Source organism: Atheta coriaria, unplaced genomic scaffold (genome assembly GCF_025399875.1).
Source record: "Atheta coriaria isolate IRGN ID8LTWV9N9 unplaced genomic scaffold, Caltech_Dcor_3.1 hic_scaffold_4_pilon, whole genome shotgun sequence".
NCBI classification, from domain to species: Eukaryota; Metazoa; Arthropoda; class Insecta; order Coleoptera; family Staphylinidae; genus Dalotia; species Dalotia coriaria.
This window is the reverse complement of record NW_027045446.1, coordinates 2,717,878-2,741,216: the sequence shown is the minus strand read 5'-3', so window position 1 is coordinate 2,741,216 and position 23,339 is coordinate 2,717,878. Positions and strand designations below refer to the sequence as shown.

Below are 23,339 nucleotides of genomic sequence, written 5' to 3'. Positions count from 1 at the left end.
CAACAAAAACTCGAACGTTTGTCAGCGCGATTGGCCAAAAAGGACATGTGTGCAATGTGTGGGCACGGCACGCGTTCGTGGCGAGCAATGTGCGCAAATTGCATGCGGGCCCGACAACAAAACAGCTCAAACAAAAATGCAAATAAACAAATAAAAACAAATTAGTATTCTCAACTTGCCTCGTTAAATTTCATTAAAATAAAAATCAAAATTAAAAGATGTACATATATTGTAATTGTACAGTTAGCAAATGAAAAATGATATTAAACATTTGAATAATGACGCAATAAGTCAGCATTCATTAATGACAACAACAAGAATCATTCGATGAGGTGTGAAATGACGAAATAAGAATGTAATCAAGTTTGTATGAGTGACGAATCAAAGGTATTGAATGTCGTAACATTAAACAATCTTAAAGTTTTCTTACAACAACAAACCGCAAGTTAAAAATAGATTTATCGATTGATGAGCGATCTTCACCACGTCATGAATTAATTATTTCAATACGTTCCAGACTAAAAACTCAGCTTTGAACATAAACATCAGTCATACGTATTTTTAACTCTTCTTTTAATTATCGCCTAATGTATCACGTGTTTTCCTTGCTCGTGGAAATAGTTTTTAAAATGCTGCAAAACGCATGACAATACACATATTTTTTAAATTGAAATTATTCGCATTGTTAACGTAGTTAATATGCAAAAAATAAATACCTATCAATTTTGTAGTCGTAAAGTAGTCCACAATAAATAATTTTTTGGAAATAACGGAAATACTGCTAATATACAACTTTATTCAACCTTGACTTGCAATAATACAAATTTATTAGTATTATAGGAAGTAATGAAATGTTTCGCATTTCTTTCCTATTTGAATATTTCGTGTAATAACATAATAACACGCCGAACTTCTTTCGCGCGCGATAAAGGGTCACCGGTGTCCCCTCTTCGCCAAACCGCCTGTTCCTCAGCTTCGACGCGAAGAAGAGAGCGCCATGAGAAACCGTTCGAGTCGTGTGTGGTGTGGAATTCCAACTCACTTCCAACTGATTCCAACTTCCAACCACTCCGGCGCGCGGCGTCAGAGCTTCGACCAGCCGCTCAGTTTACTCAAACGCTCAGTGTACGCGCAGTTGCGACTTGACTCGGTTGTGGAAGTTGCTTAATCAACTTTTATCGTAACTTATCCACAGCAAATCGTTTCAAATGCTTGGAAAACGCGACTACGCTTGGATTTTTGAACCGCGTGTAAATTCAGTGTGATTTTCGTGTGATTTTTGGAGTAAACACGGTCTGGGAGCACGCGAAGAAAGGTTGTTGTCCATTGGTCACCGGCCCGACCATGAAGTACAATACCTTAAGCACCAGCAGCCTCTCGAGCGAAGGAAGAAAGTCGACGCTGACTTTGTACACGGATCCGGACTTTTTGACTGATAAAGTAAGTAAAACAATCAAATTCTTAGAATTTTAGATATTATTTTATAAGGTTAGTGGAATAACTTGACACCATGGATATTTGATAACATGTTATGCACGTTGAAATCAAATATTGTCGTTTATTGATAAGATTATTGACGTTTTGCTTAAAAGTAAATAAAATTTATCTTTGACGAAACATTCTTCTCTATTCTATACAATTTCTACCTCCATTATAATAAAATTGCCACTCTTTAAAATATTTTGGGTTTTTCTTTTTGCTATTGTGTGGGGCGTTTCTTTGTGCGTGGTGAAACATGAGGGGTCGGGTGCAGCCCTCAAAGTACACATATAAACGGCCAAGAAACCGTCGACAAAGGGCTCTAACGTTTCAAACCATCCGGTATAATAATGTCGATGGTAATTCAAGCATAAAGTGAGAAAAAAACGACCGTTAAATAACAACATCAGACAAAAAATCAATAAAACCTTCAGTTTACCACACTACATTATGATTAATTTGTAGAATCAAAGTTATCTTATCTCCTGGCGGACGGAATGTGTGAAATTTTCCACGATGAGTACTGTTATCAATCTTGTAATCATAAAACAACATTGCTCTGTCATTTATTTTGTTTTTTTTTTTGCGAATTTAGAACAAAAAACTGCGCAAAAACCGCAAAAAGCAAGAAAATAAATTCATTGCTTTAGAACTGAAAGGAATTTATGCGTTATTAAAGTGAAGAAGATTTTATCAATTAATTTCTTTCCTCCTGTGACTTAATTCATACTTTTAACGTTGCCTGTCGTGCGCTTTCTGTAGTGTTTTGTCATAATACCACAGTAATTATCTTGGTATGCAGTGTGCACCCAGGCTTGCTTGCAACTCAAGATAAAGTTTATGCGTTTTTAAGTGCACCGATTGCGAGATTTCTTCAACAGATGAGCAATTATTCAAAAACATCTCCAGCCTATTTATAAAAAGAATCTAGTGTACTATTTTTAGATAATTGAAAGTTTCGAAGGTAATACTTCAAACTTCAAACTTCAAACGTGTTTTGCTCGTACTTGTACTCGTATGTAAATCATTTCAAAGCATTGAAAGAAATGAGTCATTTATTGTTCGAAGGCGCTCAATGCCGATTGATGAAATCGAAAATTACCCAATCTATAATGTTGTGTGTTGTTATATTTGTTATATTTTTCTATCTGATTAAAATAAAAGGGTAATGAGTTGAAAGTGAAAACAAAATCACGTTTTGCCTGCATAATCACGCTGAACTTTCGCGTTTTTTCCGAATTTCAAGCGAGTTAAGCATCATTTTCATTACTTTCTTCGAGTAGGTATACGAGTACTCGCGTTTTGTTAGTGCGCTCGTTAGAAGAAAGCGTTGCCGATTATTCGCGCTTGGTTCGTACACTTTGTTTAAACAAACTTTAATGACATCAAGGACGGGAGTGCGAGGCATGAAAGATGAGTAATGAGAGTGTTGATGATGATGATTGCGCCCAAAGTGTGAAAATACCGAAGTGAAAGAAGAAAGTTACAAAAAATTAGTTTTCAAATAAAAACGCAGTAAATAAATATTATAAATATATAAATAATATATATAATAAATAATAAATAATATATATATAATAAAAATATAAATATAATAGCATAAATGCTACCTACTAAAACACATATTCTTAATTCTCGCATGTGAATAATAGCCGTTTAAGTTTCATTCGATTTCTCACAGTTGAAGTGTGCTATTAGTATGCGCGTTACATAAAGCACGCGAACAATGATCAATGATATAAAACGTTTAGGAACACGTTGCGTGAATTTTAATCGCTCGCATTGAACATTAAACAATTCCCAAAGTGATTCATGTTTGTTTATTTTAAATGTATACCTGCTAAAGTGGTCTAATTTAAGAAATATCCATTTAATTTAATTTCGACGCATATTTTAGCGTTTTTAAAGGAAATATGACAGTTATTTTGTTGAATTAACTTTGTTTGTAAGTATATATCCGCTGAAATTGTATCTTGTTACTAGTGATCTAGTTTATTTGTTTACTCACAGATTTTAGCTCGTATGACAGCTGTTCAAACAAAATCTCTGTATTTTTCAACCGTGGAAACTTGAATAAATTTTAAAATTAACCGTTAATCAATTTATGTGATGTAAGGTTTTATATTTTCTTTTCACAGATGATAAAACTGGTTTTCGAAGTAATTTACTCGTCTTACGCCTTCAGATTTGTTGTTTTTGTTGCTAATTTGATCGTCATTAGCCAATTCGCGTAGGTGAACTACTTCACAAATCATCTGCGAACTCTAGGAAGCACATTCCGTCAATTTACATATTTGCATAGCTGGTTTATGCATGGAATTTCTATAAAATTGTCACAAAACGACCGAATTCGCTTTGATTTTGTTCTCATTCGTAAATTTTACGGTTTTCTAAAAAGGTTTACAATAAGTAGGCGTAAAGAGGATATTTTTGAGCATAATTACACCTGAACCAAAGAAATTCTTCTTTTTGTTAGATCTTACCGACAGGTAAAAGAAAAAAAATTTTTTTTCATCCCAAACTTTACTCACAGGTATCTTCTATCCCAAATCGTCATATCAACGTGTAACGATTTGATTTGAATTTACTATTCACCCGATTGAATTTTTCGCTGAAGGCGTGCTAAATTAGATTAATGATTGAATCACAAGTTTATTAACCTTGCGATTCATTTGCGCTTTGCCTTGAAACATGTTCTAACTTTATTACCGCCGTCTGATTTCAATTAGCACGTTGTTAGACTAGACGCTGTAAAGACGCGTTTTGTGTTTGACGCTTTTTCTACGGCGGTCATTTACAATTGAACGTGGAATGAACCGTTTCGAAACCGTTGAGCCTCGTTGATCATTGACGTGTTGACAGAGTGCCATTAAAATCAAATTTAACGCTATTACAAAGATGTTACAATGATTTCGATGGTATTGTTATTCAATGTCTAGTTTATTTATTACGACAACGTGCAAAGTGAGGCGGAAAAACCGATATTTGGTGTTATTTAAAGTATAATACATGTTTGTGTACTTAAAGTATAGTATTGTTGGTAGTTTATGCGATCGAAATTTCGGTAGCGAATATCTTCTAAATTAAAAGCGATAGCGGCCAACGGATTGAAGATTATAAATGGTTGAAAAATCCTCTATTTGATGAGAATTTAAAATAGTTATATTTTGTGGGGTTAAAGGTTCAAAAACGTGACTAAAAGTGCTAAAAAGTTCAAGTTTTTATTTTCCTCGTTTTTTCAATTGCGAATATCTCGTAAACTAAAAGAGATAGAGGGGAACGGATTGAAGAATATGAAAGATTGGAAAATTCTCTATAAGATATAAACTAAAAATAATTATAATCGTGGGGTAAAATGTTCAAAAACTTGACTAAAAATCCTAAAAAGTACATTTTTTTTGTTGAATAAAAATGATTGGAAAATTCTCCATCAGATAAGAAATAATAATAATAAAATTTCGTTGGGTAAAAGGTCTAAAAACGTGACTATACGTGCGAAAAAGTATGATTTCAATTGCGAATATTTCGTAAACTAAAAGCGATAGAGAGGAACGTATTGAAGATTCTTATTCTACGAAAAAATTTCGATAAGATAAGCGAAAAAATATTTAAAATCGCTGAATTTTAAGTTACATACACTTTGAAATTTGTCCAGGTGAGCGAAAAAATGGTTTCCATATCGGTCGTTGCTTTCAACTTGTACACTTCGCGTGCTTATCACCTGTTATCAGAATTTCTTGCGCCGTAAGCCTACCAGCATTATGGTCGTCATAACTCCAACCACTTCGTCCATAATTTGCATAAATTTACATTGTTTCAGTACATAAGTTACTGGGAATGTCGCCGATAACACTGTTATCATCAAAAGGCGCGTTCGAAGCGCGACTGTAATAAATATCATCAACTATAAAGCAGGAAATAAGTAATACATCCTTGTACTGTATGAGTATATGCTGGCGTCGGTCATAGTTTGGTTTTGTTTGCCAGAAACAAAGAGCGCGTTGCAGTTAGACGAATGGTGGTCCACTGACATAAATATTATTCGTAATTTTTACTTCTTGTCTCGGCGCGCCGAGAGACATAAACCGCTCACGAAAACGTGTGTTGGCGCGCAGCATTATTTATTGCGATTGCGCTTTTCTTTCTCGCTCAGCCTCACCTAAGTCTACTTAATACTTAAGTCTTAAGCCGTATTACACGAATATCTATGACCGCTATGACTTAACGTGTGCTAATGTTCCTTCGACCAGAATGCGACGAAGAGAGAAATATCATGCTTTGAAAATGATTCAAATGTTTGGCTTAAACTTTATTAGTGTTTGTTTAGTTCTTATATTTGAATAGAATTGAACTTTACGCTATGATACGAAATGGAATCATTGTCATATGTCTACACAATTGAGAATTTCAAATTTGGGTTACACACAACAAGTAACTCCAAAAGGTGTTTCAAGTTATATAAGGTCTCAATTTAAAGGCCAAATACAAGACAAGAAAATGACACGTTAAACTTTATTTGGTTCAAGTTTGTTTTTTAAATAAAAATTTGAACTAAATCGCAAAAATAAATTCAAAATATTTTTTTTTTGCTTCTTAATCCTTGACACGAACAGTTTTACTCACAAAAGCAAATGTTAAATAAAAGATGAGCACTGAACTTGACACGCTTGATTTGCCATCGTGTTACAAATAAAATTACAATGTTTTGCGTTAACCTTTGCCGGCGTTGTTTGGCGGAGCATTTCGGTCAGTCAAGCATGATTTCTTTTTCTCGTGGATCGCAACCGAAGAAGTCAAAGTAGGTCTGTGGGTTTTCGGCCGGCGATCATTATTCGGCATTTGGCACGATCATATCATCTCCAAATCATGCAAAATCGCGTCGAATTTAATTCTTTCCCTAAAATCTTTCCTGCTAGAATAAAATCAAGAGGAAACAATGCAGCTGATTAATACAGGACGGCATTCCTTGCATATCTCGATTCTATTCAGCTCGCTTGATGCGCACATAGTTTCACCTCTTCCTGTTGCTTACTTTCCTGCTTCTCGCTTACGCTCACGTTTTACTTTCTTGCCACTAGACCAGATAGACCACTCTTCAAACGTCAAAGCGTCTTAAAATGCCGTTAATCAAGCTTGGAACAAACACGAACCACACTACGAGTTTTATCTCCGCATCGCGCATAAACTTGTTTTTAATGAGTTTATTGTCAGTCAATAATTGGAATTAAGTAATGCTTGTCTGTAAAAAATGGTGACACATTTATCACATCGATGTATATAATATCACAAGACAAAAAATAAACGCGAGTGAAAACGATTTCGGGCCACAATTCACCAAACTTATTTTCTTTTTACACTCGTTGAGTTGCTTCTGCCTTCGGTCGGAATGCGGTCAGCGCTCTTATTCGCCGCTTCCCGGCTGGGATCGGTGAATACTTTCGATTCGTTACATTCTCGCCGCACGTAATTAGCATAACTATAAATTTTTGTTTCTGATTTTTAGGTCTCCTCGTCCGAGTCGGAGATTTCGTCCGTGCGCAGCGAGCTGGAGATTGTCCAGCGTGCGCTGAGTTTGCAAACGCGTCGATGTAGACAATTGGTCGCAGAATACACTCGGAGATTGCAGGAGAAAGAGGCCCAGTATCAATCCGAGAAACTTTTGAGGGAGGATCAACTTGCGAAGGTGCTTAGGGCGCTGTTAATCTTCGAAGCACGTTTGAAGCAAGAACAGAAGTATATCAGTCATCAACTTGCTGAGAAAGATAAAATCATTACTAAACAAAGGGAACACATTCATAATTTGTCCAATAATGTTTCCAGTACTTATTGTAAACATTGCACGTATTATGGGCAAAAGTTGGAGTCGTTGGGCAGTAGTTCCGAATACGTAGTAACAGACTATCAGGATTCTAACATATCAAACGTAGAAAGTCTAGATAGCAGTTCTGAGACCTATGCTACGATTTCCAATGATTCCAAGGATGGATCTTCACCCAAATCACTCGAGGACAAAGATCCTACTGGAATCAAAGAGCAGAAGTTTCAGAAAAACAAATCTAAAGATGGTCCCAGGCGAGGAAAACGTGTGGGACATAGAAAATCCATCGGAGATTATTACGAAGTGCTTAAAATGAGGAATGAACAGATAAGTCCTTCTTCGGATAACACCAGTAATGATTACGAACACATTGATACCCAAGGTCCAGTGGAATCATCAGTCCATTCTCAGATTTCTGAAGTATCCAATCGCATCGAGTCTATCTTCCAGACGAACATGACCTTGACCGAAGATAATTTAGACAAACACGATCAACTGATCAATGACAGAGACTCTCCTGAAGAGGATCCCAATGAACGTACTCTAGTGAATGATGATGAGGAGGTGAAAGAAATTGAATCCGAAGAGGCTGAAGAGGATAAAAACGTTCAACAACAGAGTAAAATCAATGAGACCATAAACGTGTTTGAAGATGAAAGCAATGAAACCAATAACTGGTATGCATCTGCGAGTGATCCTGAAGATGATGACATCCGCCGTGGTAACCCAAATTTCCTTGAGTGTATGAATCAGATTCTCCTACAGAATATCCAGGATAATATCAATTCTCCACCGAAAACGCCGACTTTAGAACGTAAGTCACAGAAACGTGTCAAGTTTAGTGATGAAGAGGACCTCAAAGAAAACCTTGTCCAACCTCCGCCTTCGCCTTATAAGGATGCCAACACTTGTCAACAATTGAACGCCGTAAACATCAGTCATAAAATGGCTGATTATTATGAGACGCCTATTCAGAAGACCAACTTCTACGAAACTCCACAGAGTATCTACAGTAACGATTACGAGCAGATCCTGAGCAAAAGCAGCGAGAAATCTTTGATTCTAAAATCACCCCAGGATGAAAGTCACTATTATGTTGATATGGATACGTCTAGTCTAAACGGTACGAACAGCGTGAAGAGTCTGGTTGATGATGGTATCATTCGGAAGAGTAAAATCATGAGGACACCACCAGCACTTCCTCCGAAACCTGCCAATTTACTGTCCAAATACAAAATTCAGAGTCCCACGAAACTTTCGGCACCAAGTATTGATTCCGAACCGGATTATTGTTCTATATCTGAACTGAACCTGCCCCAAATGGGGCAAGTAGCTCCAACAGCGAAGAAATTGAATGTGGTTGCAGAGATTAATGTGACCCATGTCCCACATGATCCGGATAGTGTAATACTGCATTCTCCGAAAATTCTAACACCTCCCGTACAATCACATTATGATTTAGATAAAGATGATCTTATTGTTGCGTCTAAAGCTGTAGAAAAGGTTACAATCCAGATGGCGAAAACATCTCCGACGAAATCTAAACCTCCAAAGTTTGAAAAGATTGAGAAAGTGGAAGTGACACCAACACCTCAGAAACACGAACCGGAGATTCCGAAACTTCCACAGGTCTCAGAAATACTGATACCTGAAGAGGATGTGAATCCTTTACAATCTCCCAAAAAGGATGAGCGTATGATCAGCCATGACAATTACATCAAAATCAATTCCCAAATTTTTAAACACAAAATAAGTCCGAAGGTGGATTCCAGAAGACCCATTTTGATTGGTTCCTCTGTGTCTAGTTTAATCACCACGTTTAACAATCAACAACTCCTTGCTGAAATGTCTCCTACTAAGTCCCCACCACGTGGTAAACTGAATAAGAAGTTGTTTTCTAGTTTTGAGAATCTGCAAAATTTAGAAAGGCACGAAATGCACGCGCAGGACAAGAGTCCCGAGATGGTCCCGAGTTTTGAGTTTGATCTGAGTCAAAATTTCGAGGAGTTTAAGCTGGACGAGTGCGATATGGACGAATACGATGAGTTAAACCACGAGGAGGAGAACATGAAACATTCACTGGAGTCAAATCATTCTGATCATAACTCAAGTCCTTCCAGTATGGACTTTCCAAAGTTGAATACGCAAACTATAGAAATTCTGAATCAATGCATCGAGAACGAGAATGAAAGAAAGTCAGAGAAGGAAAACAACGAAAATGAGAATCATGGAATCAATCGGAGGAAAATGGGTGAACCAACTTACGAACATTTCCTGGAGTGTACAGGACTGAGTTCGAAAAGTATCCTGACACCTGCGCGCATGCTCAGTAATCACAAAAGCATTTTAAAGCCCAGGGACGTAAAGTATAGATCTAATACAAAACATGGAAGTACGATTAAGTACTGGTCTGAACCGTACGTGTAATAAAAGTATGAGTACGAGTTTAACATTTGGTTTGAATAGATTATTGCCATATTAACCATTATTACAATAATAAATGTGTATATCGTATTTATGTATGTTTGTATGTACAAGATGTTATAACAATTTAAATAAATATTTATTTATGCATAGATATAGTTTATTTTCGGTGTCTAGCTTACGTGTTATCTTCCTTATAGGTAATATTATTTTAAAATCACAGTAACTTGGCCATTATTACCTAGGTTTATGAATTATTACAGGAATCTGTCATTGTTGCTCGGGGTCCTTCTTTTGTTTGCCAATATTTTCTGCTTCGTATATGGTATCAGGCAGTTTTGTATTCAAAGTTTCAGGGAACAAAAGTGACAGGAATCCGGCTATTGTAGACAACACACCGAACAATAACAGTGGTAATGGCTTCCAAATTTGGCCCTGAAAGGTTTAAATATTTCAATTTTTGGGAGTTTTATGAAAAATTTATGCTTACCAATAAAGGCATTTGTGGTGATACCATAGAACCAATCCTTCCTATCATAGAACAAACTCCCATCATGGAATGTCTCATTGGTGTTGGGAAAACTTCACTGGTGATGATATATATGATCGTGAACGCTGCAGTAGCTCCGAATTTACCAAATAAATACACAAACAGTTGTAGATAATAATTTTTGTCATCAGCAAAGATGAATATCAACGATGAGATGCCTGTGATTAAAAATGAATAGCATTGGGTCAATCGTCGGCCCAATCTGTCAACAATCACGCATGTGGCAATATAGGCAGGAATTTCCACTAAGGAAGTCAATATAAAGTCGATGTAACTGTTGCCAGCTGCCAAGGACACCGAATTTAAGGTGAGTCCGTAGAATAGGAACGCGCATGTGATCCAACAGAAGCAACAATTGATGAAACGCAACAGCAGCGATGGAGATTTGAATAGTTTTGAGAGTGGATCACGCTGGGCGGTTTCCTCAGCCAGGGTAAGCTTATCCAAGGCGTCTTCGCTTATTGTTGTTTTGTTTACGGATGCCACACGACGTAGAACTGCTTTGGCTTCATCATAACGTCCTTGACTCAGTAACCAACGCACAGATTCCGGGGTAAGCCATAAATACGTTATCAGGAACAACGCAGGAATGTATGATGCCAATATTAATGTCCTGGAAAATTGATTTTTTAATTTTTTTAACTTAAAAATTTAATTATTTTGTGTTTATCATACCTCCATGATGTGATCCACCACGCTAATAAAGCTATGGCCACTTCTCCAACAGCATAACAACTTGAAATAATTGTTCCACTCAAGACACGTTTAGATGGACCTACGAGCTCAACACCTGAAAGAAAAACAAAACAAAATAAATTGACAGTGATTACCGACGATAATTTCACGGAAGGAATTTTGAGTTGTTTTTTATGCGATAATTTTGTTAACGAACCAGATGTAAGCAGTTACTGTGAGTTCATGGTTTAATTACATTGATTTACCTAAAATGAATCCGCATGCGTACGTGCCGGCGCTGAATGCAGCATCGAAAAATTCGAAAATTACAAACATGATGTAATTTGTTGAGAATGATCGGATAATGCCCGATAGACCTCCTAAAACCATTCCCCAGACTAAAGTCGCTCTACGTCCGAATCTAAAAATTAAAATTTAAGATAAAAATCAATTAAAACAATTAAAAAAATGATTTTTACCTATCAGAGACAAGTCCAGCTAATGGTAATCCCACAAATTGTCCAATATTATTAATAGTGCCTACAATCGTCAATTTCCACGTGTTTTCATCACAATGAATATCAAACTGAAAACAAATCAATTTTTTAATCAATCAGATGAGTTTAAGTATTAAAAAATAGTTCAAGATAACATTTTATGAAGGTTCTTTGCAAATATTTGACATTGATATCTGTAAATCACTTATAGTTTGTTACATTGACCTAATCCCAAGCGTAATCTGAACTTACATCGTTCACAATGGAAATCTTGTCAGTGTCATACACGTATCCATCCTCACAAGCATACAGGACATCTCTATTGAAGTCACCAGACTCACAATGTCCTTCTTGATTCACACTTTCGTTTACAGGCTGGAATCGCAGACAAACCGCTGGTTTTTCATTCGTGTAAGGCACTGCATTTGTTAACCATTCCGGATTAAATTCATTCAATGATTCAGTTGTCGAATTTTCACATTGTGGAATATTACATCTAGTAATTATAATAATAAATAAAAATTATAATAAAAAATTAATTGCATTTACATATTTATAAATTTTATATGTTTATCCACTGTCTGAGTTTATATTACACGTTTACATGTTGTAAAAACTTACCGATAGCCTGGATTTTTCGAAGTGAAAACAAAAGCGATGTGCATCATCGAATGCGTAATGACTGCGAAGGCAAACAGGACGAAGATGAGCACCTGATAGCGACCAAAGTCGCCCAATTGTGCGAGGACATAATCCAGCGTGTTATCTTTGCTTGTTTTGGACACTGCACCGGCCATTATTTTTTTTAAATACGATTAATGCCGATTTATGGTTTTTTTCATGTCACAGGACCCAGTCCAGCAGGAGGTCTGAACGTCGCCGTTGCCGCCGCTTCACTAACGCGATTGTTATCTTTCGCGGCGTATTATACCAGCGCCGCACCTGCTACCAGCCATCAGTAGTATTTACTATCAACTATTTATTTATTTAAGATGCAGGGAGAAAAATTACAAAACAAAAAATAATTTTTAATATCTGAGAATGTTTTTATTATAGACGCAATTTGTTTGGGTACTGACCTCTTTACAATTGATTTATAAAATATACTGACATAAAAACTTGAGTTTTACCTTGATTAGATAAATAAATATTAAATATTACTTTTATAAAAGAAATAAAATAAGTAAAACTATGTTTAAAATTTTTTGCGTTTTTTTGTTTGTTTTATCGCAGTTTTTCTTATCTTTCGCATGCACAATGCAAAAAAACGCCAAAACTAACGTATATTTCCATACATCCTCTCATGATTTGCATTTCGTAGTAATTTTCCTTGACATCATTGAAGGGTAAAGTGAACATGAGCTGGACATGAATATTAAGTCAACGCTTGACCATAAGTCGCCAAATTAAAATTAGTGTGCGCATTTTTTCGAATGACCCTCGAACGCGCGCTGACAACGAACACAACGACCGACACATGTTAATGACAGCGTTAATCTTTAATCTTCATGCGCGTGTCGTACCCGAGGAGGACTTGTAAAGAGAACTGGATATGATTGCTGCTCATGCGTAATAAACAAATTGACAAATTGTCATGTTCCGATGTGAAGATGCGAACGACTTTGATTAGCGCACACAACTTACCAGACACAACAAATAACATTTCACATTTCGACGTTTGCAGTGAAGATTTTTTTTCTGCGTTTTGCGTGTATTTCACCGACGGTTACCTTGTTACGTTTATCCTGCGGTTGGATTTATCCATGTCAGTTGTCATGGCGCGTTGTAACACGCTGCTTATCAGTGAACAACGCGCGCGGTGCAAAATCGTAAGGTTTATTGTTTCACAATAAATATTAAAACACAAAATGCGAATAATTGTTATATTATGAAAAATGTGATGACTATAAATAACTATATTTATTTTCTTCAATGTCATTTTCCGGTGTATAATAAAAATACCGATCGCAATTAAGACGAAGATTCGAACATGCTAAGCGAATTATTTCCAGCTGGTTTGGTGCAAATTACATATTAGCTGTTTGCGCTTCAATAAAATGACAATAGTACGACGACAACAATCTCGTTCACATCATTCCATGCTTCGTATCATGTCATCACGGCATTCCGCGTTATCACGCTAATTTTTAAACGCCAATAGTATTCCATTTGCGATAGATATTCTAATTTTTGTTGGAATGTGTTAAAAGAGTTGCGGAATGTTGATGGATAAGGAAAAAACAACTGGAAATGTTTTTGTTTAATATAAATAAAATAAAATTAAAAACAAATAAATGGATTTGCGTCGACGTACGAGACAAATAGTGCAATTATAAAATTATAAACGCATCAGCGTTGATTCTGGACAAGAACAACGAATTTTGTTATCGTTAATTGTTTTTAAATCAAGTTCAAGTTAGATCATACCAATTATTATCTTTTTTATGTATTATTTATCTATAAATCTCATTATAATTGCGAGTATTACATTTTTTGCATTATTTGCAAAAATTTTAAAGCAAATTCAATTTTAAAAATTTATTTCACACCTTAACTATAACCATAAATAATAAATATAATAAAAAAATTGTTTTTCTTTTATTTCGAAACTTTTTGTAAATACATTATGCAAACCCATGCAGGTACTCAAAGTGCAATACCGAGCAATAATTTATTATCAACATAAATCATGTCATAAGTGCAAAACTAAATTCTTTTAAAAAATTCGTTTTTAGACATTTAAGTTAATAAATGTCGTGTTTTTCGGAATATGTAATGTAAGAATCTGTCGTTCATGACCGTGAAGCACGCCGGGATAATAATAATGATACCTTAGGAGCGCACACGTCTGTGAAATCACAATCAGGCGCAAGCACAACTCGGCGTATAATTATTTATTTACGTTCGTTATTATGTGTCGTCATGACTCTCGCTCGTGGGTCCAGTACGTGCTCTGGACATGTCAATTGTCGCTAGTTATTTAATCAGGAGCGGCGCGGCTGTTGGTTGGCATTTAAATCGTGTCTTTTGTCGCTGGTAATCTGGCGTGACGCGGCGAATGGAAACTTGAGAGCTAATTTTTCAGTCTACAAAATTCGTCTGCCACAATAAACAATTTAGTAAAAATCAAATTTTGGGAATCAAATATTTGTTAATTACGTTAAATACTTGAGATTACGATGATACGTCATTAATAATTGTCGGTATTCAAGTGTTTTTTTTTCCTTTTACATACATTCCCTAGATTATAATCAAATGGATTTTATGATAATTTAATGATAATTTAAAAATTCCATAGCTTAAATTTGATACTTTGATTTAATTCCTAATTGATAACATGTAATTGAATTTATTTTAAAATTAATTATTTATACATAAAACTTTACAAAAGTTCATTTTTATCTTTATGCTTCCCAATATTTTCCGCTTCTTCGATTGTATCTGGAAGTTTCGTATTCAACGTCTCAGGAAAAAATAAAGATAAACCTCCGGCTACTGTAGACATGCATCCAAAAAGTAACAATGGCAGCGGTTGCCAAATCTGGCCCTAAAACATTTCGTAAACATAAAATTTTGCGTATTATTTCAAAAATAACTTCTTACTAATATGGGCATCTGTGGCGACATAACAGATCCAATCCTCCCGATCATAGAACATGCTCCAATCATCGAATGCCTCATAGGTGTAGGAAAAACTTCACTAGCAATAATATATATGATCGTAAATGCTGCAGTGGCTCCAAATTTTCCAAATAAATACACAAACAGTTGTAGATGATAATTCTCCTCATCAGCAAAAATAAAAATCAACGACGAGATGCCAGTTATCAAAAATGAATAGCATTGAGTCATTCGTCGGCCATATTTGTCCACAACCATGTATGTAGCAATATAAGCAGGAATTTCCACTAAGGAAGTCAAAATAAAGTCTACGTAACTGTTGCCAGCCGCCAAGGACACCGAATTTAATGTGAGACCATAGAAGACAAACGCGCATGTGATCCAACAGAAGCAGCAGTTGATGAAACGTCCTAGAAGCGTTGCAGATTTGAATATTTTGTACAGAGAATCACGCGGGGCGTTTTCTTCGGAGATTGTTAGTTTGTGCAAGGCGTCTTCACTGATTGTTGTTCGGTTGTGAAGTGCTACTCGACGTAAAACATCTTTGGCTTCTTCAGAACGTCCTTGACTTAATAACCAACGGACAGATTCAGGGATGAGCCATAAGTACGTTATCAGAAGAAGCACAGGTATGTAGGATACCAAGATTAAATTACTAAAATCAGTAATACGAGTAAGATAAAATAAAATTTACAATTGAGTGTGAAATAGTTCACCGCCATGATGTGATCCACCATGCTAATAAAGCTATGACAACTTCACCAACAGCACAACAACTTGCTATGACCGTACAGGCAAGGACACGTTTTGATGGTCCCACTAATTCCACTCCTGAATAAAATATTTAAAAAATATATATTGATTATAATATATTAAGTATCAAGTTTTCGACTTCCACTCTATTTCCACGTTTATATTTTTGTATTTAAACTTTTGTATTTTAAATTTTCGAAATTTAGGAAAATGCGTGACTAAAGCCCGTGAATAAAGTACTTTACTCACGACTTTGGCCGTCCATGATTAAAGTACAACTTTTTATGTCTCAAAACCGTGGAAAACTAGCGCTTTAAATGTGGAAGTAGAAAAATTGATTTATGATTAGATGAAAAGTGTTTTACCAAGAATAAAAACGCAGGCAAATGTTCCAGCGCTCAATGCAGCATCTAAAAACTCAAAAACCACAAACATAATATAATTCGTAGTGAATGCACGAATTATTCCAGCGATTGCTCCAAGTATTATTCCCCAAACTAAAGTGGCTCTCCTTCCGAATTTATCAGAAACAATTCCGGCCAAAGGCAAACCCACAAATTGTCCTATTGTGTTAATAGTGCCAACCATTGTTAACATCCACATATTTTCATCACAGTGAATATTAAACTGTAACAATAAATAAACATAAACATAAAAAGATTTATTTCTCCATAGAATAATACTTGCATCATTCACAATTGATATCTTATCAGTGTCGTACACATATCCATCATCACAAGCATTCAGGACATCTCTGTTGAAATGATCATCGTCGCAATGTTCATATTCATTTGAAGGTATATTATGACGGTTGGATTGAAATCTCTGACATTTTTCTGGTTTGCCATTTGTGAAAGGTATTGCATTGATCAACCACGATGGATGAAACTCATTTAGATCTGTTGTTGATGTTGAGTTATCACACTCTGGTATTTGACATCTGACGCCATATTAAATCATTATATTAATATTTTATTGCTTTCATTTGTGAATACGTAATCCATTGTATATTTTGAAATATTTATTTATAAAAATTTACGTGATTATTGGATTTACAATTTTATATGTTGAGTTAACATGTTTCGCCCAGAGGGCATCTTCATAAAACTGTTTTAAAATAAATTCAACATATAAAATTGTAAATCCAATAATCACGTAATTTTTTATAAATAAATATTTTAAAATTAATATTTTAATTTGTAAATATAAGAAAACTCACCGATATCCAGGGTTTTTTGATGTGAACACAAAAGCAAAATGCATTAGGGCATGTAATATCCCCGCGAATGATAACAGAGTAAAGATAAATATTTGATAACGGCCAAAATCACCCACTTGTGTAAGGACATGGTCAAGGGTATTGTCTTTGGTACATTTCGTGACTGTTCCAGCCATGATTTTATTATTATTATTATGATTTGAATGATGCTGGCTTGCTGAGCAGTCAAAAAGTGTTTATATCATCACTGTCGGCGTTGTACTAACACGAATGAAATGAGAATGAGATCTTGTAACGGACATTATGCATTTTTCAATTGACGCTGGATCAATTTGGGCCGGCAATTGTTCTCAAGGTATAATTCGCAACATAGTACTCGTATATCATGCAAGTATCATAACATTTAATTAAATTCATTTTAAGTGTTTCATTACTTTGCAAACAAATAAATATTTTGTAGCAGTTATTGTGCTTTGGCATAAATAGAGCATATCAGTAAAAATATGTTCATGACCATGAAATATTTGTACAAATTCCTTTCAACGAAATGTAGAACTAAACGATAATAGTTTTTAAGGAAGTATTTTGCTATAAGTGGCTCGTGTATTCAATTTACATGAGAGTTATTAAGGAGTTAACTATAAATATTTTTGTCAAATTATAGTGTTTTACTTTCTTTGAGAAATGTACATTTTTCACCACCTTAAACAACCACAAAACATATTAAAAACAGAAAAAATTACTATTTCTTAAAAAAATAGAACTGGTTGTAGAAAACACTCTGTATCTGGTAAATTAATTAACTTTCCACAAGTTTTTCTTCTTTATATTGTAGTTTAAGAAATTCTTTACATTATACATAGCTTTTCAATCTTCTAAACATTTAGAAGTGTCTTAAAATAGCCTTAAAATGGTGTGTTTTTAATTCAAATTTTGAAAATCTGTCAAAAATAGTTACTTTTGATTCGCATTTTAGGGTGCTTACCAAAGGTTTGGAAAAGAAATAATACATAAAAGATATAAAGAGTTTTTAGAGTTACAATATACCAGAGAGTAGTATTATTTTACTCCATTATTATAGGAGATACAAGGTGTTTTCTGTAAATATTTTTTTTTAATTATTATTTTTGTCATCATAATTGTTTTAAGACGATTTCTGAAGGTTTACAGCAAAGAAAATATATGTAAATTATAAAGGACTTCTCAATCTCAAACATAACATCAGAAACAAAGTAATTGAGAATAATTTAGACTTGCAAATAATATTTGAACTCTTAACTATTTTCATTTATAAATAAAAATTAATAAATTCAAAATACTGGTGGACAAAATGTTATTAAGTCATTTTATTAAAATAACACAATTATAATGTACATTTTTACATTCATTTATCGTCAAATAAATAATATAGTATACTTAAAAGTTAATGACTAGATTAGACTAGAACATGATTGTTTTTTCTCTCCACACACTGCTCACTGTCGCCTCAATAACAATACAAGTCCATCTCTTATGTAAATAGATTATTCATATATAAGTGCTTAGTACTTTAAGAGAGCTCATGATAACGTCCTTATTAACAATAATACGTTGATAATATTACAATACAATCAAAAGCTCGTAAGATGCAATCCAAACTTAAACGATCGGACGTAATTAATGAAATTTCAGTCTAGCATTCAAGCAAAACAATTATATGTTACCACGTTCAGTCATTCCATATAATACCCAGGACAGCACCTAATACATTCGTCATTTAAATTAAGATAATGCCGCGTATAATACCTCAATGAAACTGCGTCGTCAATCAACTCGCTGTGGTTGATAGCACGTTCACGTCGTGATATGATAAGTTATTGCACTCCTCGGCGTTATTTGGCTGAGTTCGTTTTAAGTCACTATCCACACTTTGTTTCTCTTTATTTTGGAATATCTCCACGATTTCTTCATCTTCTTCATCAGCGAAACGTATCTCATCGAGATTTTCATCTTTTCCTGGCGGAGACAACTTTTCTATGACTGTTTCTTTCTCCCTGTGCACTTTGACAGGAGATCCTATTATTCTCTTTGTGGAAAAATCATGCATTTGTATGGATACAATTTTATGATTGACATTATCCTCTGAAGATCCTCGTAGATTCAAACTTTCGCATGAGATCTTATTGTCTACAATGACCAGCGGATGGACCTTTTTATATTTTTTATTCAACAGGGGTGAATGTGGTGTTCCCTTTGCTTGAGCGTCACTCAATGTCCGCAAGCGTTTTGGAAGAAGTTCTTCTTCTTCCGGTGACTCTTTATTACTCCCCGAATCTACATACTGTTGAGTCTCGTTTTCTTCTAAGATCATTTCACCTTCTTCCAAGGGAGGAATCCAAACAAGGAATGCTGGATCCATACCTAGGTAGGAACCTGGTGCGGCACCTGCATTGACAACGTTGTAGTCGTAATAATCCATTTCCAAGTCTCCATCTCCGACAGACAGAGAAAAATCTGACCCCGGGCCGGCTAGGAGTTTCTCTCGATTGCGTTTTTCTTTCGATTCCTTTGGGTTTGTGCTGCGGATGGTCGCACGGCTGATTATACTATTTGCGGGCGAGTAGGAACCCTAAAACATGATTAGTTAAGTAAAATGTATTTTATGGATGGAATCATGTGGAAGAATGGTGAATAAAATTCTACAAGAGTTGAAGGTGAGTGTGTGGAGGTTAAACGTTCCAAAAGTGCTTGTTTAAGTTAAAATTTTGTTTTGGTTGTAAACATTAATAATGGTTCAAATGGTTTTAATTCTGGTTCAAATTTGGAAGAAGGGTCACACCACCAATTGTATAATACCACCGAATAGCTTTTGGAACGTCGTAACCCTGTCGCATTCATAGTCCCGCTGCTGTGCTCGAACATGGTGACAATGCTCATGTTGCTTAGAGTGCTCAAGATGCTCAAAGTGCTGTTTTTAATCCCGGTATTGCTCACATTTGTCAGCGTGATTGTACTGGTGTGACTTAATCTCCTCCTACAAGCTTCCGCATCCATCTTCCATGAAGTTTCTTCAGGAGCATTCTTTTCTGTGCTGCGGTCCTTTTCAGAACTGACGATGGTTGATGAGCGTCGTAGGGTACCTTCTGCATAGGACTGAGGTGAGCTGGGTAGACTACACGTTGTATCTTCGTCTGGAACATCGCTGAATGTTGTGGTCTGTTGTTTGGAATCCTCGGCATGTGTAAGAGTCATCGTGCTACTGGCGCTCAAGGTCTCCTCCTCACTAATAGTTAGGAAGGAAGGAAAATAATAAGAAAATAATGACTAGATGTAACAGAATGATGAGATGATAATGAGTTTAAGAGTAGAAAAGTAAACTTACGCTAAAGTGACTTCCTGTTCTTCATAGTCCTTTGAACAATCAACAGATTCTCGTAAGCGACTATGTTTATTACGGTTTTTATTCATGGTGGGTCTTAGGCGGGTCAGGGAGATGACTTCAGACAATAAAGTTGCATTAGAAGACGCACGATGGACACCTGTCAATGGTAAACTTGCGCTGGAAGCTAAAATAATAAACAAATCAATCATATTAACCACTTTCTTTCATAATTAAAATTTACCAGAAATATCTGCAAGAGAATCCTGATCTTCAGCCTGTGCAATGTGATATTTTCTATATCTGAATGCATATTGAGCTCCCAATAATGCCGTGGCTATTAACAGTCCACTAAGGAAGAAAATCGCAGCAATATGAACAGCTGTCAATTTAAGTGCCGAAATTGGAAGGCCTATTCCCTGCGCTACCGGAGCCACCATAGTCATATTTCTAACTGGTCTTAACTGCTCTGCATGCGCTAGGAAACCCCCACCACAGAATTGACTACTCGTAGACACTTCATCAGTAAAAAACTCCAGCAGAATATTCGGACCTGTAGAGTTTACAATTGATGGTGTGGCTTCCGGTTCACTACCCAGGTCAATCAATAGTGTTGAAGACAATGCACGACCATCACGAACTTTCAACCATTGCGTACCACAAGGTAAATGGAATTGTTCAACTTTAAATTGAATGACAAACTCATCATCCGCTTGAATTAACCAAAACGTCCTCCCTGGACAGCTTTGTGATGAAGTGGCAAGCAGCCGACGAGGTTTGGCGTGTCCAAGATGAACTATGCAACCACATCTGCAGTAGGGGCCAACTTCCGCTTGCACTTCAGGAATTTCAGCGGCGATATCATTGGCTGATATGCCATTTGTATAGAAACACTCCCAACTGGATCCTATACCAGTCCCGCATTTTTCAGTCTCTACAGATGGACCCTGGAAATGAAAAATAAAAATCTAAACAAATTTAATTTACTAATAATTTATTTATAAATGCTTCATAATAATTTAATCTGTTGAGCTGGAAGCTGAAGATACACCACTATAACTACTCTCGGTAGTTGTTGATGGTGATTCATTCAACGCAGGAGTGATTTCTTCTTCACTTTCACATTCAACAGCAGCTTCTTCTATTTGTACTTTAGTAAAGTCCCTTAAACTGTTTCTACTAGAACAACTACTAATCTCACTCTGTGAAGCACTGAACAACACCTGACTCATTTCTTCATCTAATTCAGGCTCTTCCTCCTCTTCCTCTTCAATGATTTCTTCTTCTTCAATTTCATTGGAATCAGGTTCAACGTGTTCCTGCACATCTTCTTGTGTCACTTGTGTTCCCACATGTCTCCGAACAGGATATTCTGATCGTGGTTCAACGTATTTTGGTGTGGTACCCAATTCACCTTCTTGGTAGAAATTAGCACAGGAGACAATTGATGATTTTGATAGAGCAGGCATTTGCAGACTGGAAATTTTTCAATTTCTTCCAAAATAAAATTGATTAAATTCGCTTGTTTTTCTGGTAATGTGAGATCATCTTCCACGTCCAGGAAACCATGTTGACGGAATAATTCAAAAGGTGTGATCCATTCCTCTCGAATTTTATGCGTGATATGCAAAATTGTTTGTAGTAAAGATTTGGTTCGGTGTTTTATTTCTTGATACCTTGTTTCGTTGAGTTCATTGTTAGTACGGACATTTTGAAAGTTCTGTTCGAGGATCTGAACAGCCATGCGTTCTTTCTCCGCGGCATGTTCCAGCTCCTTCAATTCTTGCTCGTAGAAACCGCAGGCTTCATCGACTACTTCGTAGTTCTTAGCTTCCTCTGTAACCTTAGCATGTTTATTACTTACTTCCTGAATGATGTCTCTTTGTGTGATCCATTTGAAAGCGCTCTCGACTTTTGTCTCCTCATAAACTCGCATGGATCGTTTGAAGAACTTTGCACGATTTATAAATGCCTCGCTTTCAGACTTTAAATTCACTTCGGTTTCGACCAACATGTTGAGATCATTATTGATAGCTATATTCTCTCGTATTGTCCTATGTGTAGTGTCTGCAACACGTGTGTCAGTGACATCTTGGAATTGCATTGATAGCGTAACCAAACGTTCAATCATTTCTCTCTTTAAATGATCTTTTGATTTAAGAAATTTTTTTTCTATTTGGTAAATCTCTCGGTTGTGGGCTGTTTCTGCCTTTTCCATCTCATCAACTTGTTTTTCGTATTGTTTAACCAATTCATCTTTCTGTACGCGAAATTCTTCTAATGAATTAAGCTTGCCTTGAACTTCTTTGATTTCCGCAACGATAGCTTCACGTTTTTTTGATACAACTGCTTCCATTTCGAATAATTGTTGACTATAAAAAATGCGTTCTTCAGCTTGCAATGCGCGAAGTTCCTCTAAATGATCAGTTAATGCCTGGACATCCTCCTCTTTTTGAAGAAGCATATTCTTCACAGCGGAAATATTTTCAGCGCGTTCTTCCTCACGTTTGGCATTCGATTCAACCAGCTCGACATTCTGCTTTTCCTTTTCTGCGTTAAAGTTTTGCAAACGTTCGATTTTGTTGCGGATTGCTTGCAGTTCCAGCTCGTAAAAAGCTTTGTCCACGGATGTCAGTAGTTCTTTACTGCCTGGTTCCTTTGCAGATACTTTTGAAACACGTTTCGGTGCCATTTTGATTGTAAAAATCGATAATGAAATGGAATAAAATTGTAGACAAATGTCAGAATAAATAATAATTGTCAAAAATGTTAAATATCACTTTTGTTCGGCCGCCTCTTTTTAATCTTGTAATAAATCTCTGTGGAAGAAAGCATCTGCTCGGTGGTACAACCACCACTCAAAATAAATGATCATTTGCATGACTTTTAATAATTGCACAATTAATCAGCAAGTTTGGGGTGATAGGAAGAATGAGTGGGCAACT

General features: G+C 35.7%; 4 protein-coding genes across 4 annotated transcripts in view; 1 reads left to right on the top strand and 3 right to left on the bottom strand.

Annotated features, from left to right (window-relative positions):
• Window positions 1-1,055: 1,055 nt before the first annotated feature.
• On the top strand, window positions 1,056-9,873 carry LOC135790264 (uncharacterized). Its single transcript, XM_065300392.1, has 2 exons — window positions 1,056-1,440; window positions 6,983-9,873. Exons 1-2 carry the CDS (start codon window positions 1,345-1,347, stop codon window positions 9,722-9,724), a joined length of 2,838 nt encoding a protein of 945 aa, XP_065156464.1. The 5' UTR covers window positions 1,056-1,344; the 3' UTR covers window positions 9,725-9,873.
• On the bottom strand, window positions 9,860-17,299 carry LOC135790803 (solute carrier family 22 member 1-like). Its single transcript, XM_065301080.1, has 13 exons — window positions 17,037-17,299; window positions 16,505-16,757; window positions 16,183-16,444; window positions 15,781-15,895; window positions 15,047-15,719; window positions 14,830-14,990; window positions 12,065-12,256; window positions 11,696-11,939; window positions 11,426-11,532; window positions 11,213-11,367; window positions 10,947-11,061; window positions 10,212-10,884; window positions 9,860-10,156 (listed from the first exon to the last, which is right to left on the bottom strand). Exons 1-13 carry the CDS (start codon window positions 17,210-17,212, stop codon window positions 9,992-9,994), a joined length of 3,291 nt encoding a protein of 1,096 aa, XP_065157152.1. The 5' UTR covers window positions 17,213-17,299; the 3' UTR covers window positions 9,860-9,991.
• A 1,068-nt stretch (window positions 17,300-18,367) lies between these two features.
• gogo (golden goal) overlaps window positions 18,368-23,339 on the bottom strand; it is a 39,021-nt gene continuing 34,049 nt past the window's right edge. Inside the window, exons 8-11 of the mRNA XM_065301209.1 lie at window positions 20,639-21,341; window positions 20,398-20,581; window positions 20,010-20,298; window positions 18,368-19,644 (exon numbers count right to left, since the gene is read on the bottom strand). Of these exons, the coding sequence (XP_065157281.1) occupies window positions 18,844-19,644; window positions 20,010-20,298; window positions 20,398-20,581; window positions 20,639-21,341 (1,977 nt within the window). The 3' untranslated portion in view covers window positions 18,368-18,843. The remainder of the gene's footprint in view (window positions 19,645-20,009; window positions 20,299-20,397; window positions 20,582-20,638; window positions 21,342-23,339) is intronic.
• Window positions 21,372-23,327, bottom strand: LOC135790928 (cilia- and flagella-associated protein 157). Its single transcript, XM_065301211.1, is given in 2 exon segments — window positions 21,372-21,842; window positions 21,845-23,327. Coding segments are annotated over 2 exon segments (1,671 nt in total). The 5' UTR covers window positions 23,087-23,327; the 3' UTR covers window positions 21,372-21,413.